General features: G+C 38.0%; 1 protein-coding gene across 2 annotated transcripts in view; it reads right to left on the bottom strand.

Annotated features, from left to right (window-relative positions):
* nhej1 (nonhomologous end-joining factor 1) overlaps window positions 1–13,601 on the bottom strand; it is a 23,182-nt gene extending 9,581 nt beyond the window's left edge. For both annotated transcript variants that reach the window (XM_042404517.1, XM_042404519.1), the window contains exons 1-6: window positions 13,512–13,601; window positions 12,200–12,366; window positions 10,814–11,026; window positions 10,500–10,715; window positions 9,357–9,495; window positions 8,781–8,839 (exon numbers count right to left, since the gene is read on the bottom strand). In XM_042404517.1, coding sequence (XP_042260451.1) covers window positions 8,781–8,839; window positions 9,357–9,495; window positions 10,500–10,715; window positions 10,814–11,002 — 603 coding nt within the window. In that variant the 5' untranslated portion in view covers window positions 11,003–11,026; window positions 12,200–12,366; window positions 13,512–13,601. The remainder of the gene's footprint in view (window positions 1–8,780; window positions 8,840–9,356; window positions 9,496–10,499; window positions 10,716–10,813; window positions 11,027–12,199; window positions 12,367–13,511) is intronic.
* Window positions 13,602–23,792: the final 10,191 nt, after the last annotated feature.

Below are 23,792 nucleotides of genomic sequence, written 5' to 3'. Positions count from 1 at the left end.
GGGATCATTACTACAAAATGTTTTACTTTATTTTAAGTGTGTAGAAAACAAACATCACCTGATTCACTGTTAATAGATTTTATTCATTATTTTTTTAAAATATGGACCTATTTATTCATATTTCACACTGCTCTGTAGCTTCTATTTTATCTTCTATTTCATTTTACTCCTTTTAAATCTTATTTATGTGTCTTTTTTATTGCTTTGTCTTTCTTTTCTTTCTTGCCTTGTTGTTGAAAGGTGCTATAAAAATAAATCTGTAAATTTGTTCTTTTTTATTCTCTAATATCTGGTTTTGGCTGTAAGAGTCTCACACTGTTGCTACGAGTTTTGAATCAGCTGATGTCAACCGACGACTGAAGTCCTTTTAAAGTCCACATGACAAACGTTTGTGGCTCACGTCAGTTCCAGCTCTGTGACGCCTCTTTCACTGCTCTAACAGGTGTTGTTGTAACAAGTGTTCAGTGTCAAAAAACCCCCCCAAAAAACCGGTGTTGCGCCCGGCGTGTTCACGACAAGTGCTCTCGCCGTGTTTTGTGTTGCTGCTCTGATGCTGCTCGCAGAGGCTCGTGATGTCTTTTGCGGGACGCCGCACTCGGCCGGTCCAGGCTGGGGCTCGGCCCAGTGGCCAGCAGCTGAAGAGGGGGGAGCAGCCAGGCCGCAGAGGGCCTAATTACAGACCCAGACTGGGGACAACCCTGTGGAAACTGTGTGCAACTGACAGACGGCACAGCAGGAGCAGGAGGAGGAGGAGGAGGAGGAGGAGGAAGATCTACTGTGTGTAGATGTTTTTGTTTTACTCTTGACTACTCGCACACTCACACAGCGTAGAAACATTATTCATTAAGTCTGTAAAATGTCAGAAAATACTGAAAAATGTTGATCACAAAAGCTGCAGACACATTGAATCTGGAGAACAGATTCAGCCCCACGGCGCGTGCTGGATACGACCAATCACAGTATCCAAATGTGCATCATCACGCAGCCAGCTCGCGAAACTCAGATCAAACTGTCAAACCAGGCCGTGCTGATCAAATATGAATCAATATTCTGTTGCTGCATCGTCTATTTTACGCCTCAAATGTTTCCAGAAACACACTTTGTTGTTTTGTTCAGCTGTAAAATGAGTAAGTTTGTTGAAAACAGTCTTCAGTTATAAGACTCACTGCTAAAGCACACAGACTCGTCCTGAGAGTTTCCTTCTCTTCAGAGAAAACTGACAATAACTGGATAAATATTGTGTCGAGGAAGCTGAATGATCCTTTAATGTGAATCCATCCTGAACTCGCCTACTTACCACCCAGACCCTGAATTCCTCAGGTATGTGAGATAAGAGGCCGCTCGCTCCTGTTTATGAGAGCAGCAGCGGTCAATGATTTACAGAGGAGAAGAAGAAGAAGAACTTTTCCCACATTCCTCTTCCTCTCCTGCACCTTGCTTAAGTACTGAACACAGCTTCACCTGTAAAACCATCAACTGACCCCTAACTGGAAGTGCTTGTCTCCCTCCGCAGGCAAAAAGAAGCAGACAGAGTCTCCTTAATAAAATCTTCAATGTTACTTCAAAGAAACAGAAGCTTCTGCTGCAGCAAAACTGGAGTTAAAAACACGACTGAGTGACCCACAATAAGTACATTCTACTCTGTGACAGGAGTGACGGTGACTTACTCAAGTGCTTATGTAACCGGTTTACATCCTTCTACTTTGCATTGTCACATTACTGAATATGAGGCTGCTGCACGCAGCCGTCGTGTTTCTGCTCTTTTATTGGCTGTGATAGAGAGCGGGGATCCTGCTTTACCGTCAGATGTCCGTCACAAGTGCGTATGAACTGCGTTCGCACTGACATCAGCTCATTTGAATGGTTGCAGCGGTTCAACTTTTGCTGCAACGCCACATGATGTCATCCGGCAAGGGCCAATCAACAGCAGGCTCATATTCCTGTTGGATTCCTGTGGTGTGATCGCTGCATTTTGACTGTTTAAAGTTGTAAAATCTTGTCTGTTAGTATTTAAAAATCATTGTGCAGCATTTAAATGCGTTAATCTGCCGCTCCAAGCCGACTTCCTGAGGCCTGTTTCATGAAAGCTCATGGGTTGCGAGTATGTTGTTTGTTTTGTTTTATTAAATGTGTTAAAATTAGCACGAGAGGAAACGATCACATGTTGCAATTCAGGCCTCAGGATTGCATTTCATTGTCTCTCTAGTAAACAAAGCAACACGCCTCCACAAACACAGCCGCCTGCAGCGTTTTAAAGTCTGGATGCTGAAAGCTGAAAGCAGCAGATTTCTTTCTTTTTCTTCCGTCTCGCTTCATGTCGTCTTCGCTCTCGACAATCTCCAGCAGCGTCAGGAAGTTAACTCGAATGGAAACAAGATGATGGAAGTAGCAGCCTACATGTGGCGTCTTCACAGAGCTGACGTTAAGTTATTATTTCAGTCATTTTTGTCAAAATTTCTCCGGTTCTAGCATCTCAGATGTGATGATTTGCTGTTTTTCTGTCATGTTTTTCTTTGAATTGATTATCTGAAGGTTTTGGACTGTTGGTTGGACATTGATTTAGACTCTGAGAAACATTTTTTAACATTTCATAAACTAAAATAAACAGCAGATTAACTGATAACTGAAATTATCATTATAAACTCCAGATTATCACCTAAAAATCTTGTAGAAAGCCTGAAACCAGAGGAGTAGCAGCATTAATGATAAGCTGTAACATACAGGTGTCCACATATAAAAGAGAAAAAACTGTCTGCATGTTTTCAAGTCATTTCTCTGCTTTTCTTTATGTATTCGCGTTAAAAATCTTTCTTAAATAATTCAGTTTTCTTCCTCGCCAGGCGTTAAAGCGATTAATATCTGCAGCTTCTCTTCATTCTTTAAGTCACGTTTGGCTGCTTCCAGTCAAAGTGTGTATTTTGGAATCCATCAGCCGCTGTGGTGAGTGGATGAAAAAAAATTACGGTTTCCTGCCCTGCTCTTAACTTAGAGCCTCTGGTTGAAGCAAACAGATATTAGGATTTGACTCGCATGGCTTCATGTGGAGAGCTACGTAGCATTTAAGGATCACTTCTTCACCCGTCTGAGCACGTAATCAGTACTTTTACTGGAGATGGAAAAAGAAGAGTTTTCTTATTGATTCCCGTTTTGTTTTTAAGCAGTTTCAAGTTAACTCGACACAAAAACCTGACCAGGAAAACCTTCAATTTAAGCAAGAAAAGCAGGAAATTTGAAGTAGGGAGTGCCAAATTTGGAAGCCGCAACATTTTGGCTCAATTATGTGATTCTGCGCAGCTCGAGTGAGGTGTTTTGGTCAGAAGTGGCCACTAATTGTCAGATGTCATTATACTGCTGCTGCTGAACGGTTGCCGTGGAGCTGTGAAGCCGCCGTCTCATGAAACAGGAAGCGGGCGACGTTCCCGAACGGTGACAATTCAATTCAGAGCTGACAACGGAGCGTGACGCTGCTGCTGCTGCTGCTGCTGCACGACTCGCTGCGGCGTAAACTCCACAGCATGCGTCACCACACACACACACACACACACATACACACACTCATGCACGTAAACATAAAGATTATAAAAAATAAAAAAAAAACAGCCTCAGAGACACACACACACACACACACACACACACACACACACACACACCCCAACACTCAGCTCTGAAAAACCAAAAGCATGCGTCACAGCCGGCTCTGTGTGGACAAGCAGACACTCCCCTCTGCCAGGTCAAGAGCTGCTGCCACCACACACACACACACACACACACACACACACACACACACACACACACAGAGTCCAAATTTAGGTCCTAAGGGAAGCTGATGTGATCCTAAAAGGATTTGAACATTTTTTTCATCCTTCAGCTCCATGACCAGCTTCAGCTTGTGCCCAACTTAAATCCGAGTGTGTGTGTGTGTGTGTGTGTGTGTGTGTGTGTGTGTGTGTGTATATCAGTGGGAAGCGCAGGGCTAATTCCAACCATGTAAATGTTGACCTGAGCTGGGTGGGGTGTTTGTGCGGTGATGGGGGTTGGGGAGGGGCTTCCACGGAAAAGCTGCAGTAGAAAATAAAAGCTCCTGCTGCTCCTGTCATCATCACTGTCCCTCTGCCCTCACGTCTCCCTTGGTGTGGCGAACGGCAGGCCACAAATGGCGCAAGCACAAACACGCACTTGTGGATATGGGTAAAGTGGGGTGATGAGGCGGAAGATTTTTTTTTTTTTTTTTTTTTTTGAAGATATTTGTCGGCTCGGCTCCCGTTTGGCACTCGGCACGTAAATAACTGTGTAAATGTCAAAAAAGTTCAAGTTCAAGGAAGAAAAAACTTGACGCTGGGTGATTTTTACAAGAACAGGAGACACATACAGACTCTGTTAGAGCGTTTACGTGCTCGACTTAAATCACATGATGTCCACAAGCGACCTCCATATATCAACACGTAGCTGACGAGAAATCACTAAAGAAAAGTAGAAATAACTTGACATTAAAAGTGCCACAAAAGCTCTTAAGGGCGAGTCTGTTTCTTTCTCTGGTGCACTTACTCCTCATTTACATGTGGTATTCACATGTGATCTTTATCTGGATAATGACATCTGATCCATGAGTGTTTGCATTCACACGTGGTATTAAAATACATCCTCTTCTTCTCAGCTGTGCCCGCATTCTGATCTGATCTCATTAAATGCAAATTAGCTGGGCTTTTTTTTTTTTTTTGCAAAGGGGAAGACGTGTTGCTACTGACACTATTTGAAGTTTTTTTTGTTTTTTTTTTTTAAACGGGGCTCGCTTTAGCCCGGCAGGAAGAGGCAGGAGGGCTGATTTTTTTTTTTTTTTTTCTCCTATGAAGGTGGTCACGCTGTACGGATTACATCTGCGTACGTGCGTTCTGAGGACATTTACAGCCGCGTTAACGTGTGTTTTTCAAAGATAATGGAATCCAGATACAGACCAGGTGAAGTTTAATCTCCATAAACACAAAAATCTCCTTATTATTGGTATCTATATTGATTAAGGCTCCCAGTGTGACAAAATCAATCCTGATGTTTGGTTTATAATGATATAAAAACTGAAAAAAGGTCATCTTACTAGCTTATTCTGGGAGTTTTAACCACATCTTACAGTCCTCTGTGGTTCATACGTCCTGAAGTCATGTGATGAGCTGTCTCCATGACGATGAAGACTGTAAGATGTGGTTGAAAGGTAGTAAGTAATGAACTTTTGCGCTCAGAGAAAAACATATTTAAGAAGCCAAAAACAGAGAATATTTGGCTTTAAAACAATTAATTGATTATCAAAACTGTTTAACTGACTTGACTGATTTAAGCGGACAAAAGAGCGTGATGGATGTCGCCATGGAGACGGACACAAACGGAGACACAAACACAAGTCAGTGAAGTGGTCACACAGCAAACACACACACACACACACACACACACAAGCATGCAAAGGTCCTACCCTGACAGATAAATACTGCATACACACGCCAAACGCCTTCACACACACACACACACACACACACACACACACACGATTCTCCCTTTGACGCGACATTTTTCCCAGACACTTTTTATTTCAGTTTGGACTTTGGTCTCGTCGCAGCCCGGTGGAATTTGCCACGTGAGAGAAGGCTTTGATCCACCGCAGCATTTTCTTCTTCTTCTTCTTCTCCTTCTCCTTCTTCTCCAGAAGCAGGCAGATAACAGAGCCGTCACTGTGACGTTAATGTAACTTTCCATGACTCGCCGTACCTGCGGCTCTCAAGTGCCTAAAAATGTGATTCTTTCCTGGTTTGTTGGTGTTGTTTGGCTTTAAGAAAAAGGACAAACAGGCTGGTTTCCTCTCTGAAAAAACCACCACATGATGCAACTGATGAGTCAAACAAAACAAACCCTTGGTGTATTCTCGCAAACTGACCTGTGGAGGGAAATTTCCCTCCGATCAACGTTCACCTTTAAAAAAAGCAATTCAATGACCTTCACATGAAACCAGGTTTCATATTTTTAGAACAATGTTTCTATTCTGCAGAGAAACACGAAGGACAAAAGTGCAGCAAAAGTTCAGCTCATTATAGTTTTTTAAATGATCAGGAAATCAAAATCGGTAGAATTACAGTCCAGGTATCATCGGATAATTCATTTGTAATTCAAAAACCAAAAAACGATAAACCTGCTATTTGTTTGATTACATGTAAATAACATCACTCATTATAATTGATTTACAGTAGAGAGAAAATTTACTGTAATTTTTACTGTAATTGGTCCGGGTATCATCGGGTAATTCGTAATTCATTTGTAATTCAAAAAAAAAAAAAACGGTAAATCTGTTATTTGTTTCAAAACAAAAAACAAAAAACGTTTTTGGTGTCAGAATCAAATAACTAAAAACGAACCCGGCCCGTTTCTGGTTTTTGCTGATTCGTTTTATCGTTATTCCTTTTTGGATTGAACATCGAGCAGGTCTGCCGACATCGAGCCAATTCGTTTTTGCGTTTGAAACCAAAAACGGAAGTCACGTGATCTATTCCTTTTTTGTTTCCCAACGAAAATCCAGAAAACCAAATTCAAAAGACAATTTTGGTTTAGAAATCAAGTGTTTTTGTCAGTTTTGTACGGTAGCAGAAGCGGCTACCATTAGCCGACCCATGATCCTCAGCGATCGTTGCTATGGTGAAGACGCCAGCGACAGCCGCGCGCGTGTGTAAACGGGATGAAGACGGGGTTATAAAACTGAACTTTACATTTCACATCCCTCATTCAAGCCCTACAAACTGGACTTTAGATTGTGCATTTTATTCAACCTCCACTGTTACATAATGTAATTATTTATTAATTATTTATGTTTAATTTATTCTCTTTTCACCTTTCTTATATTTGATACACTTCGTTTCTTTACAGTTCAATATACAGTAAAGTACGTTGATCCCAATCGTAACCAATAATCTGCAGTACTACATATTATATACATATATACTGACTATATGTTAAGGCTGTCGCCGGCATCTTCACCATAGCAACGGTCGCTGAGGATCATGGGTAGGCTAATGTAGCCGCTACCGTACAAAACTGACAAAAATACTTGATTTCTAAACCAAAATTGCTCGTTCTTTTGAATTTGGTTTTCTGGATTTTCGAATAGATCACGTGACTTCCGTTTTTGGTTTCAAATGCAAAAAGGAATTGGCTTGATGTCGGCAGACCTGCTCGATATTCAATCCAAAAAGGAATAATTATAAAACAAATCAGCAAAAACCAGAAACGGGCAGGTTTGATTGGTTTTTCGTTATTTGATTCTGACACCAAAAACGTTTTTTTGTTTTTTGTTTTGAAACAAATAACAGATTTACCATTTTTTGTTTATTGAATTACAAATGAATTACGAATTACTCGATGATACCCGGACCAATTACAGTAAAAATTACAGTAAAAAATACAGTAAATTTTCTCTCAACTGTAAATCAATTATAATGAGTGATGTTATTTACATGTAATCTGTACCTGAAGTGATTTTTTGTGACATGTTTGTGACTAATTGAGCTGTTTTTTCTTCAACTTTCATAAACTAACAATGTTTTCATCTCAATGTGATCGATCAGTCGTCTCCTGCTGAGCTCAACTAATCAAAATTTTGATGATTAATTACCAGATAAAAGTGTTCTGAGGCAACCTCATTAATTGTGTCTTTGGTTGGTGTCATGCTGTTCATCCACAAAGCTTCATGATTAATAAAAATATAATAATTTCTTTAAACAAAGGCGGGAGCAGACTTTATTGACCCTCTGACGGTAAGATTTATGAATTTTGTTGTGTATTTGAACAACAATTTAAGCATAAACCGAGCAATTAAAGCTTCAGAAAAGGCCTGTAGTTGTATTATTTGTAATGTAATCACTGTGAAAGAGGCGCCTACAGAAAACTACTGCATTACTTAATATATTAACACGTATTTATTCTTTTTTTATGCCACAATCGGCCATTTTCCTGATTAATATGTTTGTCATTTATCATGTAAAATATTAACATTAACTGCTTTAGTCAGTTTCACTTTTATAAAAATGAATATTTTCAGATTTTTTTGGTTGTCAGATGGTCAAAATGTGCAGTTTGAAAGCATATTTTCAAGTTCTGGGAACCTGTGAAGACATTTACTATTATTTTACACATTATTCTGTGTTTGAATCTGATTGAAAGAAAAGAAAATAATCAAGCTGCAGCTCTGATTGTTTGGAGAATTTGGTTTGCAAGTGTTGACAAAATGTCTGTTCTGAACATCTCTCAAACACAAGCATGACCAAAAACCGTTAAAACAACCTGAAATTGTAATAAAAAGTGTAAAAAAAATAAACAGTGAGGGAGCAGACAGACACACCTTGGAAATTCCTCAGGTGGATCTGAAATACTCGCTCAGTTAATCAGTCTCACACACACACAAAGTGAATCGGAGTCAGAGGTCAACAAAGCCGAAGATGAGAAATTCCACACTTGAATACAGTAAACACGCAGACAGAAAATGAAAAAAAAAAACCTCCTCTCTTTGTCCTGACTGGCTGACAGAACCACGCAGCGTCTTTGGAAGCGCGTTGTGGCCGCTTGTGTTTCAGGCAGAGAGCGCCGTCTGTTCCAGCGGCCGCAGCGTTTTATCATGTGGTTCCCGCCGCGCTCGCCACAGGACGGTAAAAACAGGCCCAAACAACAGGCTGCAGGGACTGTGGTGTGTGTGTGTGTGTGTGTGTGTGTGTGTGTGTGTGTGTGTGTGTGTGTGTGTGTCGCTGACCTCTCACCTTTGACATGAAGTCCTCTTTGTAGATTTGCTCGTTAAAAGCATCCGTCTGCAGGCGCTCTGGGTTCAAACACACAAACATGTATTTATTATAAACACATATAAACAGTCTCAATCTTTTATTTTACCTTTTTTTTTTTTAATTGATATGGTTTAAACAGACTCGGTTTGTTCTATATTTATCATGTAAGTTGCCAATAAAGCTTGTTTTTAAACCTACAATAACTGATTTTTTTGTCTGCTTGGAGGCGACAGAAACATCCAGCAGTTACGGAGCAACATTATCGTTCATGTGGAGTCGTGTTTCTGTCCACCTGGTGAATGTAAGTCCAATATTCACTCTGTTTTTACTCTCTACCAACTCCTGAGGGAAATATCTGGCTCTTTAGCTGCTAAATGCTCCACTATGTTCACCAGCTAGTCTACAGCTAACTGTGTCTGTTTGCTGCTTTTTACAGCTTTTTCTCCAAAACTGACGCTATGAGAGCGCTGAGAGTGAACCAGAACAGTAAAGTTGCAGCCGTACAGGTAAACAAAGTGTGTGTGTGTGTGTGTGTGTGTGTGTGTGTGTGTGTACCTCTGCTGAGTGTGGCTCCGTTCTCTCTGTAGTCCTGGATCTCTGCGTCCTTCCTGACCAGCAGACCTCCCAGCTGCTCCACCTGCCGCTGCAGCAGGCGGCTCATCGCCAGCAGAGGGCGCAGCAGCTGAACACATACCTGAAACACACACACACACACACACACACACACATATATGACTGTAGGGCTGCAGCTAATCTAATCTACTTTCATTAGTAATTAATCTAGTGTTGTTTTTCATGATTTGGTCTTTAAACCATCAGGAAACAGTGAATAAAGATGATTTCCTCAAAATGATGTCATGATGTCTGGATTTCTGATTTTTGGTCGATTAAACAGCAGAATTAATTAATTTAAAATGTGAGACAAAGAAAAGCAGGAAATTCTTCAGCAATTACTTGAGCAATTAATCAATTATCAAAATTGTTGGCAATTAATTATGTCGATCAACTGATCCTTGCAGCTCTACGTTATTTATGTCTGCAGTATCTTATAAACTTGTTCATAAAATAAACTTTTACACACTTGATCTTTTGTATAACTTTAATTTTGCACAATTTTTGTAATTTTTGTGTTTTCATTTTTTGATTTTTAACTTGAATTTAGTGTCGAACTTCACTTCAAACCTTCCTAAAAGTCTTTTTTTGAAATTAAATAAACATTTATTCAAGTAACACAATAGACATTTTAATTATTTAATAATAAAAGTTTCCTAATTGTTGTTTGAATTTTCCTAAAAGAGCATTAAAAGCATCTTTATTAAGCTCTTATATCAGGTTTAAGCTGATTTCTGATCAGCAATATCTTCAGCTGATGATCAATACTTCAATTATTCAAGTTTTATTGTGAAAAAATGTGTGATTTTCAGTGTTTTTCCTTCAACATGTGAAGTTTGACAAGGCGGAAAAGCCTCTGAAACATTATATGAACTTTAATTTAGTTATTATTACTTTAACTATCATTATTGTTAATTATATTATATGATCTGTTTGTTCATATTTATTTATTGTGGACATTTGATGTATTGAAGATCACTTTTGTTTCTGTTTTGCTTCGAGGTGACAATAAAAAGTTCAAGTATAAAAAACAAGCTAAACATCACAGCTGTCTGTAACGTCTGTCATGTGACATGTGGGTCGTACCAGTGTGACGGGGGCGGGGGTGCAGTGGAACTCCCAGTAGAAGGGAAGCCCTGCCAGCTCGCTCTTCAGCCTCATGCTGATGTCGCCGTCTTCCTGTCGGGTCAGAGAGATCTGAGCCTCGTCGCTGCCGCCGCCGTCTGACAGGCAGGGCTGAACCACCTCACACAGGTGGGAGAAGAAAGCTTTGACCGGCGCTCGCAGACGCCTGTTCAGCTCCTGGGAGACAGAAAACAGAGTCTATTCATTAAAAAAAAAAAACTAGAATTATGGAGTAAAAGGAGGTTTAACCATCATCTCCTCAGTGGTGTGAGTACCTGCGCTCGGCTCTGGATGGCAGCAGAGTCCATCCTCTCCTCCCACACACACTGCATGTCCGTCAGCAGGACGTGGTACGCCGTCTCACCGAACCAGCTCTTGGTGAGGAGCTGGCAGCCGCTGATGTTCACAGGAAGCCAGGGACGCTGCAGGAGGACGTCGGCGGGGGCTCCGAGGGGCTCCGTCATGGCAGAGAGTGACAAACAGAGACGCTGAACGGAGAAGAAAGACGTTACAGTTAGAAGAGACGGACACTCTCCTGGTTAAATCATCAGTGCAGAAGATAAACAACTGAGTTAGAAAACATCAACACACTGAACACAATCTCAGCTGTTTGTTTACATATAAAAACAATCCCAAATTACCATAAACAAGGTGTCATCACACCACAGTTACATTGATACTTTTCAGTTTAAATGCTCTATGATACATGATAAGGTCGTTTCCTATGTATGTTTAATGCACTTTAATGTCTCATTTTTAATGTTTTATTCTTTTATTTTTCATAATGTTTTGTTATTTTTTAAATGTATTTTAATGTTTTTCTCTCTCATTTCTAATGTTTTTCTTATGTTTACAGCACCTTGAGTTACAACTACTGTATGAAAAGTGGTAAACAAATAAATAAGCTTAAATACAAGAAGGTATTTAAACTTTAGAAGAAAATTAAGGTATAAAAAATATAAATAACAAAGAAAGAAAGTATAGTGTGCAAGATTGAGTTGGTATAGGCAGCTGAAACTGCCTGTACCAACTCATATATATATATATATATATATATCAGAATAAACAGAGTTCAGTAGTGGTATACATATATATGGTCAACCACATCCCTCTGAAAGTCTCAGCAGCATTAATGTTGTTGGTGACGTCTTCAAATGTCCAAAACATAAAGATATTCAGTTTACTGTCACATATGATGCAGAGAAGCTTCAAGTCATCACATGTGAGAAGCTGCAACCAGCAAATGTTGACATTTCTACTTAAAAAAACGTCTAATGATTGGATTGGGGATTAATCGATCCATTGTTGCAGCTGTAGGTATATTTCCTTCTGTATATAACTTAAGCTGTAAGAAGAAAAAGATGGTACGTTGTTGTTATCTTCATGCCAAAAATACAACTGCTGTGTGCTGAAAAAAAACACTAAAGCATCTCTGAATCAACAGCCACATTTTTCTTTCCCAATCAGAGCGATTATTCAGGGTTGAGTGTAAACTAAAGTACGTGTGGTGCAGTTTTATTTACTCCAAATTGACAGTTTAACATTGAGGGTAAAAGCTCCAAACAGAAGCATGTTTTTAATTGTTCCTGGAAGTGAACCCACACCCAAAAACACACTGTGTAATTTTCTTTTTTAACAAACGTGTTGTTTTAATCACTCACCTCACAGGAATGCGCCCCCGAAAGCCGGGACTGAGATCTGTAAAAGCCGCTTTACAGACACCGTTCGGGCCGCATAATCACAAGCTTGCAGGGGGGGGGGGGGGGGGACCGCAGCGGCAGCTCCTGCGGGTCACCGGCTCCTCTCTGCCTCTGTAATGGAGCCGTTTCTGGAGGAAAAAAACAAACAGTATTTCTCGTCAGTCTCATTTAAAACAAGATGCACGTTTCGGAGGTTGACTCATGCCAATTTGGAAATACCAAACATACCAAAAAAGTAACTTTGAGACTGGAATATACAGCCAAACAAAGCTGAAGAGTGGTTAAAGGGTATGACAGGAAGTAGGGCTGGGCAATATATCAATATTATATCAATATCATGATACAAGACTGGATATCGTATGCTAGATTTCGGATATCGTAATATCTTAAAATGGCATAAGTGGTTTTAAAGGCTGCATGATCGTAACATGATGTAATATCCTGAGCTTACCAGACTGTTCTAGCTGTTCTATTATTTACCTTTAACCACTTATCATTATATCCACATTACTGATGATTATTTATCACAAAGCTCATTGTGTAAATATTTTGTGAAAGTCATCCCTACAATATTGTCGCAATATTGATATTGATATATGATATATTGATATTTATTGATATATCTCCCAGCCCTCAGAGAAAGATGTCTGTAGGCAGAAAGCGTCAAACCAAACTTCATTCATAGATTCGTCGATTTAACGTTTTACTCGCTTATAAGCAACAACACTTAAGATACAGCATATTAATTAAAAACATATCTTTATCAGTAGGTGATACTCTTCAATTCGGCAGCACTTAACTGATAAAACTGACTGCAGTTAAAACAAAAAGACCCTTATTTTTTAGGAGTACGGCTCCACAGAGAGACGCTTTTATGCCCGAAATTACACCAAATCCCGTTTACACATCTATGAATCTAACTTTGCCGACATTATCAGCAAACATATGAATGAGATAGCTCATGAGTTAAAGGCCTGACTGCATCATTTGGAGCTCCTCTTTAATTCGGCGATAATTTCACTCACACAGTAATCGATTTTATTGTTAAAATGTCCACTATTAGTTTTACACCGCTGGAGTTTAGCTAGGTAATTCACGGCAAAAAAAAAAGCTGGAAACGACACCGGAAGTTCGTTTGTTTTTCTCTCTTTATGGACTTTTTCTGACATAATTAAACGTGTCTCAGTCATTGTTCTTCTGTGACAGTTTATAACACAGCTGGAGACGCTTTAAAACACGAAGAAAAGGGAATTAATGCCACTAAAGTACAAACGTTTGGCGACTAGAGGCGCTGCTCCTCCGCCGCTTCCTGTTGATTTTTTTCAGATTCCAACACCGACGTCAAACAACAGCGCATTACGAAGGTTCCGCTTAAATTGACAATTATTATAATCATTGTTTTATTAACAACAATGAAAATAGCTGTTTTTTGTTGTCAAATTTTTATTATTATTTTACCCGAATGAATGTAGATCATCAGCATTAGCCTACAGCAGTGAATAAAAGTAATAGACACTATATTTACCAGGACTGGTCAGTAAAGTGCAACAGTGATATGACAGACCCACAAAAAGCACACATACAAAGTCACTCTAAGTCACTATAATAAATACACACCCACACACATCCTACCCACAACCAACCAACCTAAAAAAAATTAACATATACTCATACATACCTACATAAACATATACATACATACAGACAAGTGACCAATTAAAGGAAAACCCAGTACAGGTCTGAATGCTTGACCCCTACAGTGAGGGGATCTTGTGGCTCTGTTATGCTGTGGGGGGCATTTTGCTGGCATGGTTTGGGTCCACTTGTCCCCTTAGAGGGAAGGGTCACTGCAAATCAATACAAAGTTGTTCTGAGTCATCACCTTTATCCTATGATGAAACATTTCTATCTTGATGGGTGTGGTCTCTTCCAGGATGACAATGTCCCAATTCACAGGACAAAAGACATCAACCTAATCTCACTCTTCGCCTGTATTTTGTTTCAATTATACAACAGTGAGAAACATAATGTTTTCTTTTTCCTTCATTAATAGTTTTATTACTAGTGCATGGTCTTATCACCAGTATATGTATTATTCACACAAACAATACACCAATGACCATCCCTGTTTATAATACTGATTTATAATACTGACCAGAGAAAGTAATAAATATCAATCAACAACAACGATAAATATCAAACATCTTGTTGATGAAAAAAGGCAGAAAGAGGCAAAGACACACATCCCTGTCTACATCAGTGGAGCTGAGGTGTAGCAGGTGAACACTTTTAAGTTCCTGGGTATCAGGATCACAGAGAACCTGTCGTGGACATCACACATCTCCAACCTAGTAAAAAAAAAAAAGCTCAGAAACAACTGTACTTCTTAAGGAAACTTAAGAAGGCAAATTTCCAAAGTTCCCATGACCCCAAGTTCTTGTTAACTTTTACAGAGGAGCAATAGAAAGCATCCTGACTGGGAACATCACAAACTGGCATGAGATGTGCACGGCCCAAGACAGGAAGGCTCTGCAGTGGGTGATGAAAATCGCCAAGAACATCATCGGTACCCATCTACCGAGCATCAGTGATAACGGTGAGGTGAGGAGCCTGCACAGAGCCCAAAGGACACTAAAACACAAAACCTACCACAACCACAGCTTGTTCACCTTGCTGCCATCTGGCAAGAGATACAGAAGTATCCGCTGTCGTACCACCAGACTACAGAGCAACTTCTCTCCTCAAGCTGAGACTCCTCAATTCATCCTCTGCACTACAATAATAGCTTTATTTTTGTATTACTTATTATTTATTAATCCATTTATATAATTTTTGTTTTAGTGAGTAGCATCTTGTGTTGTAAAATTATCCTCCTCCTCTCCATCTGTATGCATTCATTTACCATTAAAGCATGTGACTAATTTGGTTTCTTCAGCAGAGTTTTTTGTGCTTTCTCATCTTGCAGGAAACCCTGGGATGCAGGCTGAGCCTTCGCGGTCCTGTCAATGCCCTTCCCTTCATTCATTGCCGCTGTTATTGTTGGGTAGCTTCCACAATTCAGGACTGATAACATTCCTACAGTTCAATCGATACTCCTGAAACGATCAAAGTAAGTATGTTGGGTGGCATTGTTATGTTCTAAACTTTTGCGTGCATGGTATTTTCATGCAACCTTGAATTCCTCCCTTCATTGTTCCCTGATTTGCTGGCACCTGTTGGCTGGCCATCAAAAGCCCTTTCAAGCCCTTCGCACATCGCAGCCACCACTTCTTGGGGCCTGTAACATGAAGTGAGATTAGTGGGTTCGCCAGCTATCTTTGGGCTTAACTCAGGTTTCTGTGTATTACGAAGCTGGCTCACTTTTAACCGGGGTAACTCATGCTGAATAGCTAACCTGGTCTGGAGCAGGCAGACTTCAGTGGATGGGATCACTGCTATCAATACCTGATAGTAACTGACCTTCCAAGACACAATAGCTTGAGTCAGCCGCCCAAAAATGACTTATAATTACATTTGAGTGACAGATGGCATCTAGCGGCTGTAGAAATTAAGCAGTTGCGCCGTTCAGATGACGTATATAAAGTACCAGTAACCCAAATCATGATCTTTCCCTAAACCTAACCAATTACAGTGCTAACATGCTGATGTTTAGTAGGTATAATGTTTACAATATTCCCTTTCTTAGTTTAGCAGTGTTAACATGCTAACATTTGCTAATTAGTAAACACAGAGTACAGCTTTGGTTATAAACCAGGGCATTGCCAGCATAAGTTCAAATGAAGGAATGCTGTCACTCCTGAATGATGGAGCTGACATCAATGTGAGGTTACAAGAAGAGCAGCAGGATTGATTTCAAGGAAATCATGTGACAATGGTGCATTGTTGCCAGATTAAAGTGCTCAAACACAGAGAAGCAGATGGGTGCAGCACCTACCTATCAGCAGTTACATCTGCCAGAACCTAATGACATCTATATATGATGAGGGTTACCAGGACCAGATTGCTTTCAAATCTAGTTAGCTATTGAATACACATAACATCAATGCTGACAAATCACTGCTGAAAGTATTTTATACTTCTTTTATCGAGTCGCTTTCAACATTTGTGAATTTAATCTGCTATTCCATCAGTGATTGGCTTCTGAAACAAAGTATAAATTGGCATGTAACTAGCTGTGGATGTGACTCTGTGTCACCTGGTCTCTGGCTTCTTTCATCCTTCCTCTTTCTTCGCTGACTTTTTATAGGGATTTTGAAGGCCTTCAGGTCAAACATTTACGTTTGTCCAGTTCCTAGTAAATGTTAAAAATGACTCGATAAAAGAAGTACAGAACATTTTCAACAGTGATTTGTCAGCATTAATGTAGCGTGTATTCAATAGCTAACTAGATTTGAAAGCAATCTATTCCTGGTAACCTTCGTCATATATAGATGTCATTAGGTTCTGGCTGATGTATCTACAGATAGGTAAGTGCTGCACCCAACTGCTTCTGTGTGTTTGAGCACTTTAATCTGGCAATGATGCACCATTGTCACATGACTTCCTTGAAATCAGTCCTGCAGCTCTTCTTGTAACCTGACACTGAAACTGTAAAAACGAAAGAGACAACAGAGACTGAATAGAAAGGTTTGCTTTTCATCTTTCTGTCTTTTCTCCTGGTCTCTGATGGAAAGATGGGCCTCATTCTGCTAAAGGCAAAAACATTCAAGACATTCCCAGCACAATAATAAATATGACATAGAGCCAACAATTATAAGAGCCACGCATTTAAACTATGAATACAGTTTGTAAGGAAATAAATCTAATGCTGTCAGTAATCATCAACTAATAATCTAGAGTAATAATGCAGCTCTTGACTTTGACTTCACTCAGTTGACTTTGACTCTCACTTTCTGAAATATTGGTCATGAAGCAAAAGTATTTTATTTTTCAGTTACCGACATATGAAACCTTGACAGTTTTTTGAAATGATAGAATAGTTTGACAGTAAATCTTTTTTTATCATTATCTTTTTATGTAGTATGACTCTTTGCACTGCTTTTAATTGAACTCTTTCAGTATATTAACACTTTATTGGATTTGATTTATTGATTGGGACAGTGTGCAGTTTTAAACATTAAAGATGCACTGCGCCAGAGTTAGCTTGAAGCTAATTTGCATCTGTAGTCCCCCACAATCAAAACATACAACGGCACAACAACAAACAATACAAAGCAAAAAAAAAAAAAAAGACAAAAAAACCACACAGAACACACCATACAAAATACAAAGCCACACACAACAGCACATCACATACACCCACGATGTCAATTAAAAATTTATAATGTAAACTAGACTCAGTGGTCACACAGCTGATTGGTCTTTAGTAGATTTTTTAATTTGGCCTTAAATGTATTGATTGAACTGCAGCTCTTCATATCATCAGGTAGGACGTTCCACTGAGTTGTGGTTTTCACAGAGAAAGCTGACTGTCCAAATGCAGTGTGATGAAATGGTATAATCTTGTGTAGAGGATATTCTCGAGGATCTAATAGAACTTACTGAGTGAGTGTAAACAAAGTCATATAGTGGAGGAGGCCAAACCATTCAAAATTCTATAAACTTGGCACAAATTTGAGAATAATCTAAAATTCTCAAAGCTCAGTAAATTGTATTTCTCCAGTACCTTACAGTGATGGAAATGCATTGGCTTTTTGTCCAGAGTTTTTAGTGTTTGTATAAGGAATCAAGAGGTTTTATGTCTGTTTCTCCAGCCTGCCCCCAACATGTGATGCAAGACCAAGATATTTAAAATCAGTAACTATGTCAATTTTTTCACCTTTGATGAAACTATCAGTGTTAGGAGGTTGTACCGTAGTTTTAATGAAAAACATACCGTTTGTCTTGTTTACATTTAGACTCAGACATGATTGATCAAGCCAATGTGTGATCCTTTCCAATGCAATTGTTAGCTTAGCAGCAGCTAACTCAGCTGTTTTGGTCTGCTTGAGGTTTCTACCCATTAAAGGGGAGTTTTTCCTTACTGCTGTCGCCAAGTGCTTGCTCATGGGGGAATTGTTGGGTCTCGGTCTTGACCTGCTCTATGTGAAAAGTGCCTTGAGATGACTTCTGTTGTGATATGGCGCTATATAAATAAAGATTGATTGATTGATTGATTGATTGATTGATTTTTGCATGTGTGTACACAAGGGTGTCATCTGCATACATTTGTGGTTCTACATCATGACACTGTTGAGGGAGATCATTAATATATAGGCTAGATAATAGGGGACCTAACACTGACCCTTGTGGAACACCCATTGTGCACTTCATGTTACTGGACAGTGTGTCACCAACTTTAACACACTGTATCCTATTAGATAAATATGAAGACGTCCATGCCAGTGCTCTAGATGAGAAGTTAAATTTATAGAGTTTTGATATCAAAACATCATGATTGACTGTATCACATTCTTTATGCAGATCTAAAAATACTGCACCAACTACTCCCTGCCCTTTAAACTGAGATGTTAATACATGCTTTTATATCATCACGTTTGGACTACTGTAACTCTCTTTTTACTTGTCTTAATAAATCTTCCATACAACGCTTACAAACTGTCCAAAACGCTGCTGCTAGGCTTTTAACACAATCCAACAGATGGTCACATATAACTCCTATTTAAATCTCACTGGACTGGCTTCCAGTAAATTTTAGAATTCATTTTAAGATTTTGGCGCTCACTTATAGAGCCCTACATGGCTCCACAGTACATTAGTGACCTTCTGCACCCCTACAGCACCAGTCGAAATCTTACATCCTCCACCCAGGGCTTTCTAAGTGTACCTCGTACACATTTTAAGACCCGGGGAGATCATGCCTTCCAGTCAGCAGCCCCAAAGCTTTGGAATAGTCTTCCAACAAGCTTAAGGTCCTTGGATAAAATAGACTCCTTTAAAAAACAGCTAAAAACCCATTTGTTCAGACAGGCATTTGGGTAGTATGTGATATTTTATCCTAATTTGTCCATTTTATCTGCTCGACTTGTATATTTTATCTGGTGTCTTTGCTTTTTATTTATTCTGCTTTTATTTTATTTTTATTTCACTTTATTTTATATCATTTTATTTTATTTTATTTCTTTGACTGTGAAGCACTTTGTGACTGGTGTTTCTGAAAGGTGCTATATAAATAAACTTTGTTTGCTTGCTTGCGTTAAACTTGACAACCAGCATTCCAGCCTGTGTATGTAATGAAACTTGGCAAGGGAGGGATTTGATGCCAAGCATGTATATATATGCAGCCAGGTACCAGGTAACACCGGCACAAATTAATGATCCATTTGAATCTTACACAAAACAACTCCACGTACAAGAGAGGGCAAGAGCTATCACATCTTTGTCCCGACCCAAGCAAGGCTAGGAATACTTTGTAATCTAGAGAAAAAACTGTAAAATTTGAAATCTTAGTAAGTTACAGTAAGATTTTACTTTTTCCTCCTTTTTCATAGATAACAGTAGTTTTCCTAGCCTTGCTTGGGTGGGTTACAGCTGCGGATAAAGTCTGGTAAGTAACAATTTTTAACTAATTCTCTAATTCTAATACAAAGTAAAAAGCAATACAACTATTGTTTCTAAAGACTGGTTGAATGATATTAATTTGGTTTTTAAAAAGCTTGCTACATATTATTTTTTTTCCCGTCTGTGTCACTGTTTTATTTATTTATTTTTTTATGTAATCTTTCTCTCTAGCATCCGGACCTGAGTCCAGCCATGAGGGTAAATGGTTACTCTACCCTTAATATTAAAACCAAAATACAGTTTGATCAACAACACTGGAATTTATTTGGAGTTACTGAAAGATTTCATTAATATTTAAGTAACTTCACAAGATATGTTATTTGTTAATCAACAACAAGAGATCTTTAACAATCTAAAACTGCAGTAGGTGACTTTTGAGATCTCATCAGTAATTATTCACTGCAGTTTTTCAGCAGTGTTTTAATATCTTTAGTTATATGTGTGCTTTGCAATAGATGGTGATATATTCATTTTCCCTCACTAAGATGGACAGAAACAGCCAACAAGATCCAGACAGACTTGAGGAGATGTCCACAGCTAGTTCCACCGAGCAGCTGCCTATCTCACCCCAAAGGTAAAGACGTGAAACACTGTACTATTATGTCAACTAGTCCCATCAAACTGGGTTACGTTCATGTGAAAAGACAGGAAATACATTATTACTGGACTTTTGGTGGTTATATTTAGGATTATTAAATTTGTTTGTTCTGTCAACTAAAATGAGGTAAAAACTTAATTTTTTTCTTCAACTGACCGTAAATCCATTATTACTATACAGTGTTAAGGAAATCTATTTTCAGTCACTTCAGTAAATGCAAAATTATATGATAATAATATATTAATGCATAGAATAATAATAAATAATATTTACTTATTATAATTTATTTATACTTATGCTCTTTAATTTTTATTTTTTATTAATTTGTATTTATTCTGTCAACTAAAATGAGTGAAAAACTTTTTTTCTTCAAGTTATTACAAACACATACTGTGGTAATATAGTACCTTATGTTGTTTTTGTGCCTTGATAGAGATATTTCTAATAGACAATATATGATTTTTACAACCACAGCTTCTCAAGTGACATAACTGTGTAGCTGTGTAACAATGTCTTTGTGAATTTAATAAGGTTTGGCTGGCTTTTTGTTGATAATGACTGAAAGGTGCTGATTCAAACCTATACTTGTGTTCAACATTTTATCTTATTCAGGGAAGGGGACCAGCAGAATAAGGACCCTCCCTTTGAGCTGAAGAAGATCCCGTTTCTTTTACATTTTGTTCAGGCACTTAAAAAAAAAAAGTTCATTATTCAGTTCTTAAAAGAAATGATTAGCTGTGACAGAACTGAACTCTTCTCTCGTGTAATACAGTTCTCTTCAGATGTAGAAAAAGAATTAAGCATTGATTCAGTTTGTGTAAAGGAATGGTGGTTACCTCAATGGTACAGTGAATATGGAATCTCTACTGCTGTTGGGTTCACAAACTATCGGGGAATGAGTGGTCCCATATTCTTTAAAAATCTCAGATATTCTGACGTCTCATGTCCCAGCAGTGTTTATTTCTCATATTTTGATAAATTCCAAGAATTTAGAAAGGATCATCTCTTTTGGCTGAAGAGGATCCCTTTTCTTTTGGATTTTCCTCTCTTTTGGAAATTTTGGAACGTAGAATATATGTTAAATTCCCTTCATTCACATACAGTAATATCAACAGAACCCAATTTACGAGATGGAGAGGATGAACATATTTTATTTGATTTTATTAATTGCTGCCCCATTATTCAGGTCTTAAAAGTAATGATTAGCTGTGACAGAACTGAACTCTTCTCTCATGTAATACAGTTCTCTTCAGATGTAGAAAAAGAATTAAGCATTGATTCAGAATGGTGGTCATCTCGCCTGAGAACTGAACACTGTGGACAACATGCATATGCTGTTGCTTTAATGAAAAATGGTGAGGTTGAAGATATTACTGAAGAGGTCATCAAACCACGTCGATCAAATGATAAAAACGAAATTCCTATACACAGTGAGGAAATTGTGATCGATCTCATAAATCTTTTTCTACAGAAGAAAGGACACCTAGTGGAGCGTATTTTCATTTATACACTCAATAGTCCATGTTTAAAGAGAGAAGAATGCAATAATGACTGTTGTTTTTTAAAACTTTTAAAGTGGACCGATCAATGGTACAGTGAATATGGAATCTCTACTGCTGTGGGGTTCACAAAATATTGGGGAATAAGTGGCCCAAATTTTTTTCGTTTTCTCAGATATTCTGACGTCTCATGTCCCAGCAGTGTTTATTTCTCACGTTTTGAGGAGTTCAAAGACAAACCCTTCGAACTGCACCATAAAGAGTTATCAAAATATGTTGGAAAAAGTCAGATCTACCGAACACTTCTAGATGTTCACAAGAAGCAGAAGCAGAGGAAAGGAAAAGATAAAGAACATACTATCAGTTCTGCTCTGGCCCACCTTATGACACTGGCAAGCAAATCACCTTCTCGTCTGAGAGAAGAACATTTAAAACATGGGAGGGAGGAGATTTCAAAGTTCAAATTTGATCCACAATTCCATGATGAAATTTGTGAAACTTTGATCAATGGTTGGAATGAAATGGTCGACAACAGCGCCATGACACCTATAAGAACAAAAATAACCTCTGATTTCAACACTGCTGTGGTTAAATTTTTCCAACTTATTTTGAAGAACAACAGCTCATTTCAGCTTTACCACATCCCGGAGAATATGTTGATTAAAAAAAAAAAATAATAAAAATAAAATAAAATAAATTGATTAAAAATATTTATTTTATTTTTTATACCTAATATGTTATATTTTATATGGCAACCATTATTTTTTTATTAATCTAAAATTATATATTTTTTAAATATATAATGCTGGGACCTTCACTTTTTGTAGGACAAAAAATTGTATAGTATTTTTAGGATGAAATACTATATGGTTGTTGGAATGTGTTGAATTAGTAAGGTCTATTTAGTTTTATTAAAATTTTTATATTAGTTATAAGTTTTTATAATTTTTTAAAAAATTATAATAACTTTTATCACTGGGGAATCTACTGCACATTCTCTGCTGTGTTGTGATCTGTCTGTGTTAGAAAATATCACTTTTCTCTCATTTACATATTTGTGTAAATGTGAGAAATTGGTGTGTTTTAAAATTTAAGTGCAAGCTTTGCTAGTTCATAATACAGTAATCACAGTGAAAGATGGTCTGCTCACTTAATCCAGGATTGTTTTTTGGATTTTTGTGCCATCTTTATATATATCCAATGATTTTACTGCTGCATTACAAAATCAAATATAAAAAGCTTAATCAAATCTTTGCCAAGTATAAAATTTAATTTATGAAGGAAAAAGAAGCAAAATAAGTGGAAATATGGATTTGTGAATATAAAATGTATCCATCCTTCAAAATTCACAATGAAAAATACAAGTATGTAATTGAAACTATGGTGGAATGAAGTACATTTACCCATAAGTACTGTACTTTAGTACATACATTTTGAGGTACTTGTACTTTACTTGAGTATTTCTATTTGATTCTATTTTATACTTCCACTTCACTACATTTCTGTAGTGTTTGACAGCTTTAGTTACTCTTCAGATTTGACACAATGGATGATATTAAAAGCTTTTAAAGTAGAACACATTGTCTAGTTCACATTGTGGATGTATGTGATGTGCTATTGTGTGTGGCTTTGCATTTTGTATAATGTGTCCTCTGTGTTTTTTGCTTTGTACTGTTTGTTATTGTGCTGTAATATGTTTTAATTGTAAGGGACTGCAGATGAAAATTAGTTTCAGCTAACTCTGGTGTAGTGCATCAAATGTTAACATTTATGTTTAAAACTGTACATTGTCCCAATAAATACCATACAAAGATGAAACCAGTGGTTTCAAACCTTTTTGTCTTTTTACGTCTTACAAAAAGCAGTGTGTAGTCGGGGTCACATTTAATTGTTTAAT

This window comes from Thunnus maccoyii, chromosome 24 (assembly GCF_910596095.1).
Source record: "Thunnus maccoyii chromosome 24, fThuMac1.1, whole genome shotgun sequence".
In the NCBI taxonomy this organism is placed as follows: Eukaryota; Metazoa; Chordata; class Actinopteri; order Scombriformes; family Scombridae; genus Thunnus; species Thunnus maccoyii.
Note: the sequence above shows the minus strand (reverse complement) of the source record. Positions and strands in the feature narration are given on the sequence as shown.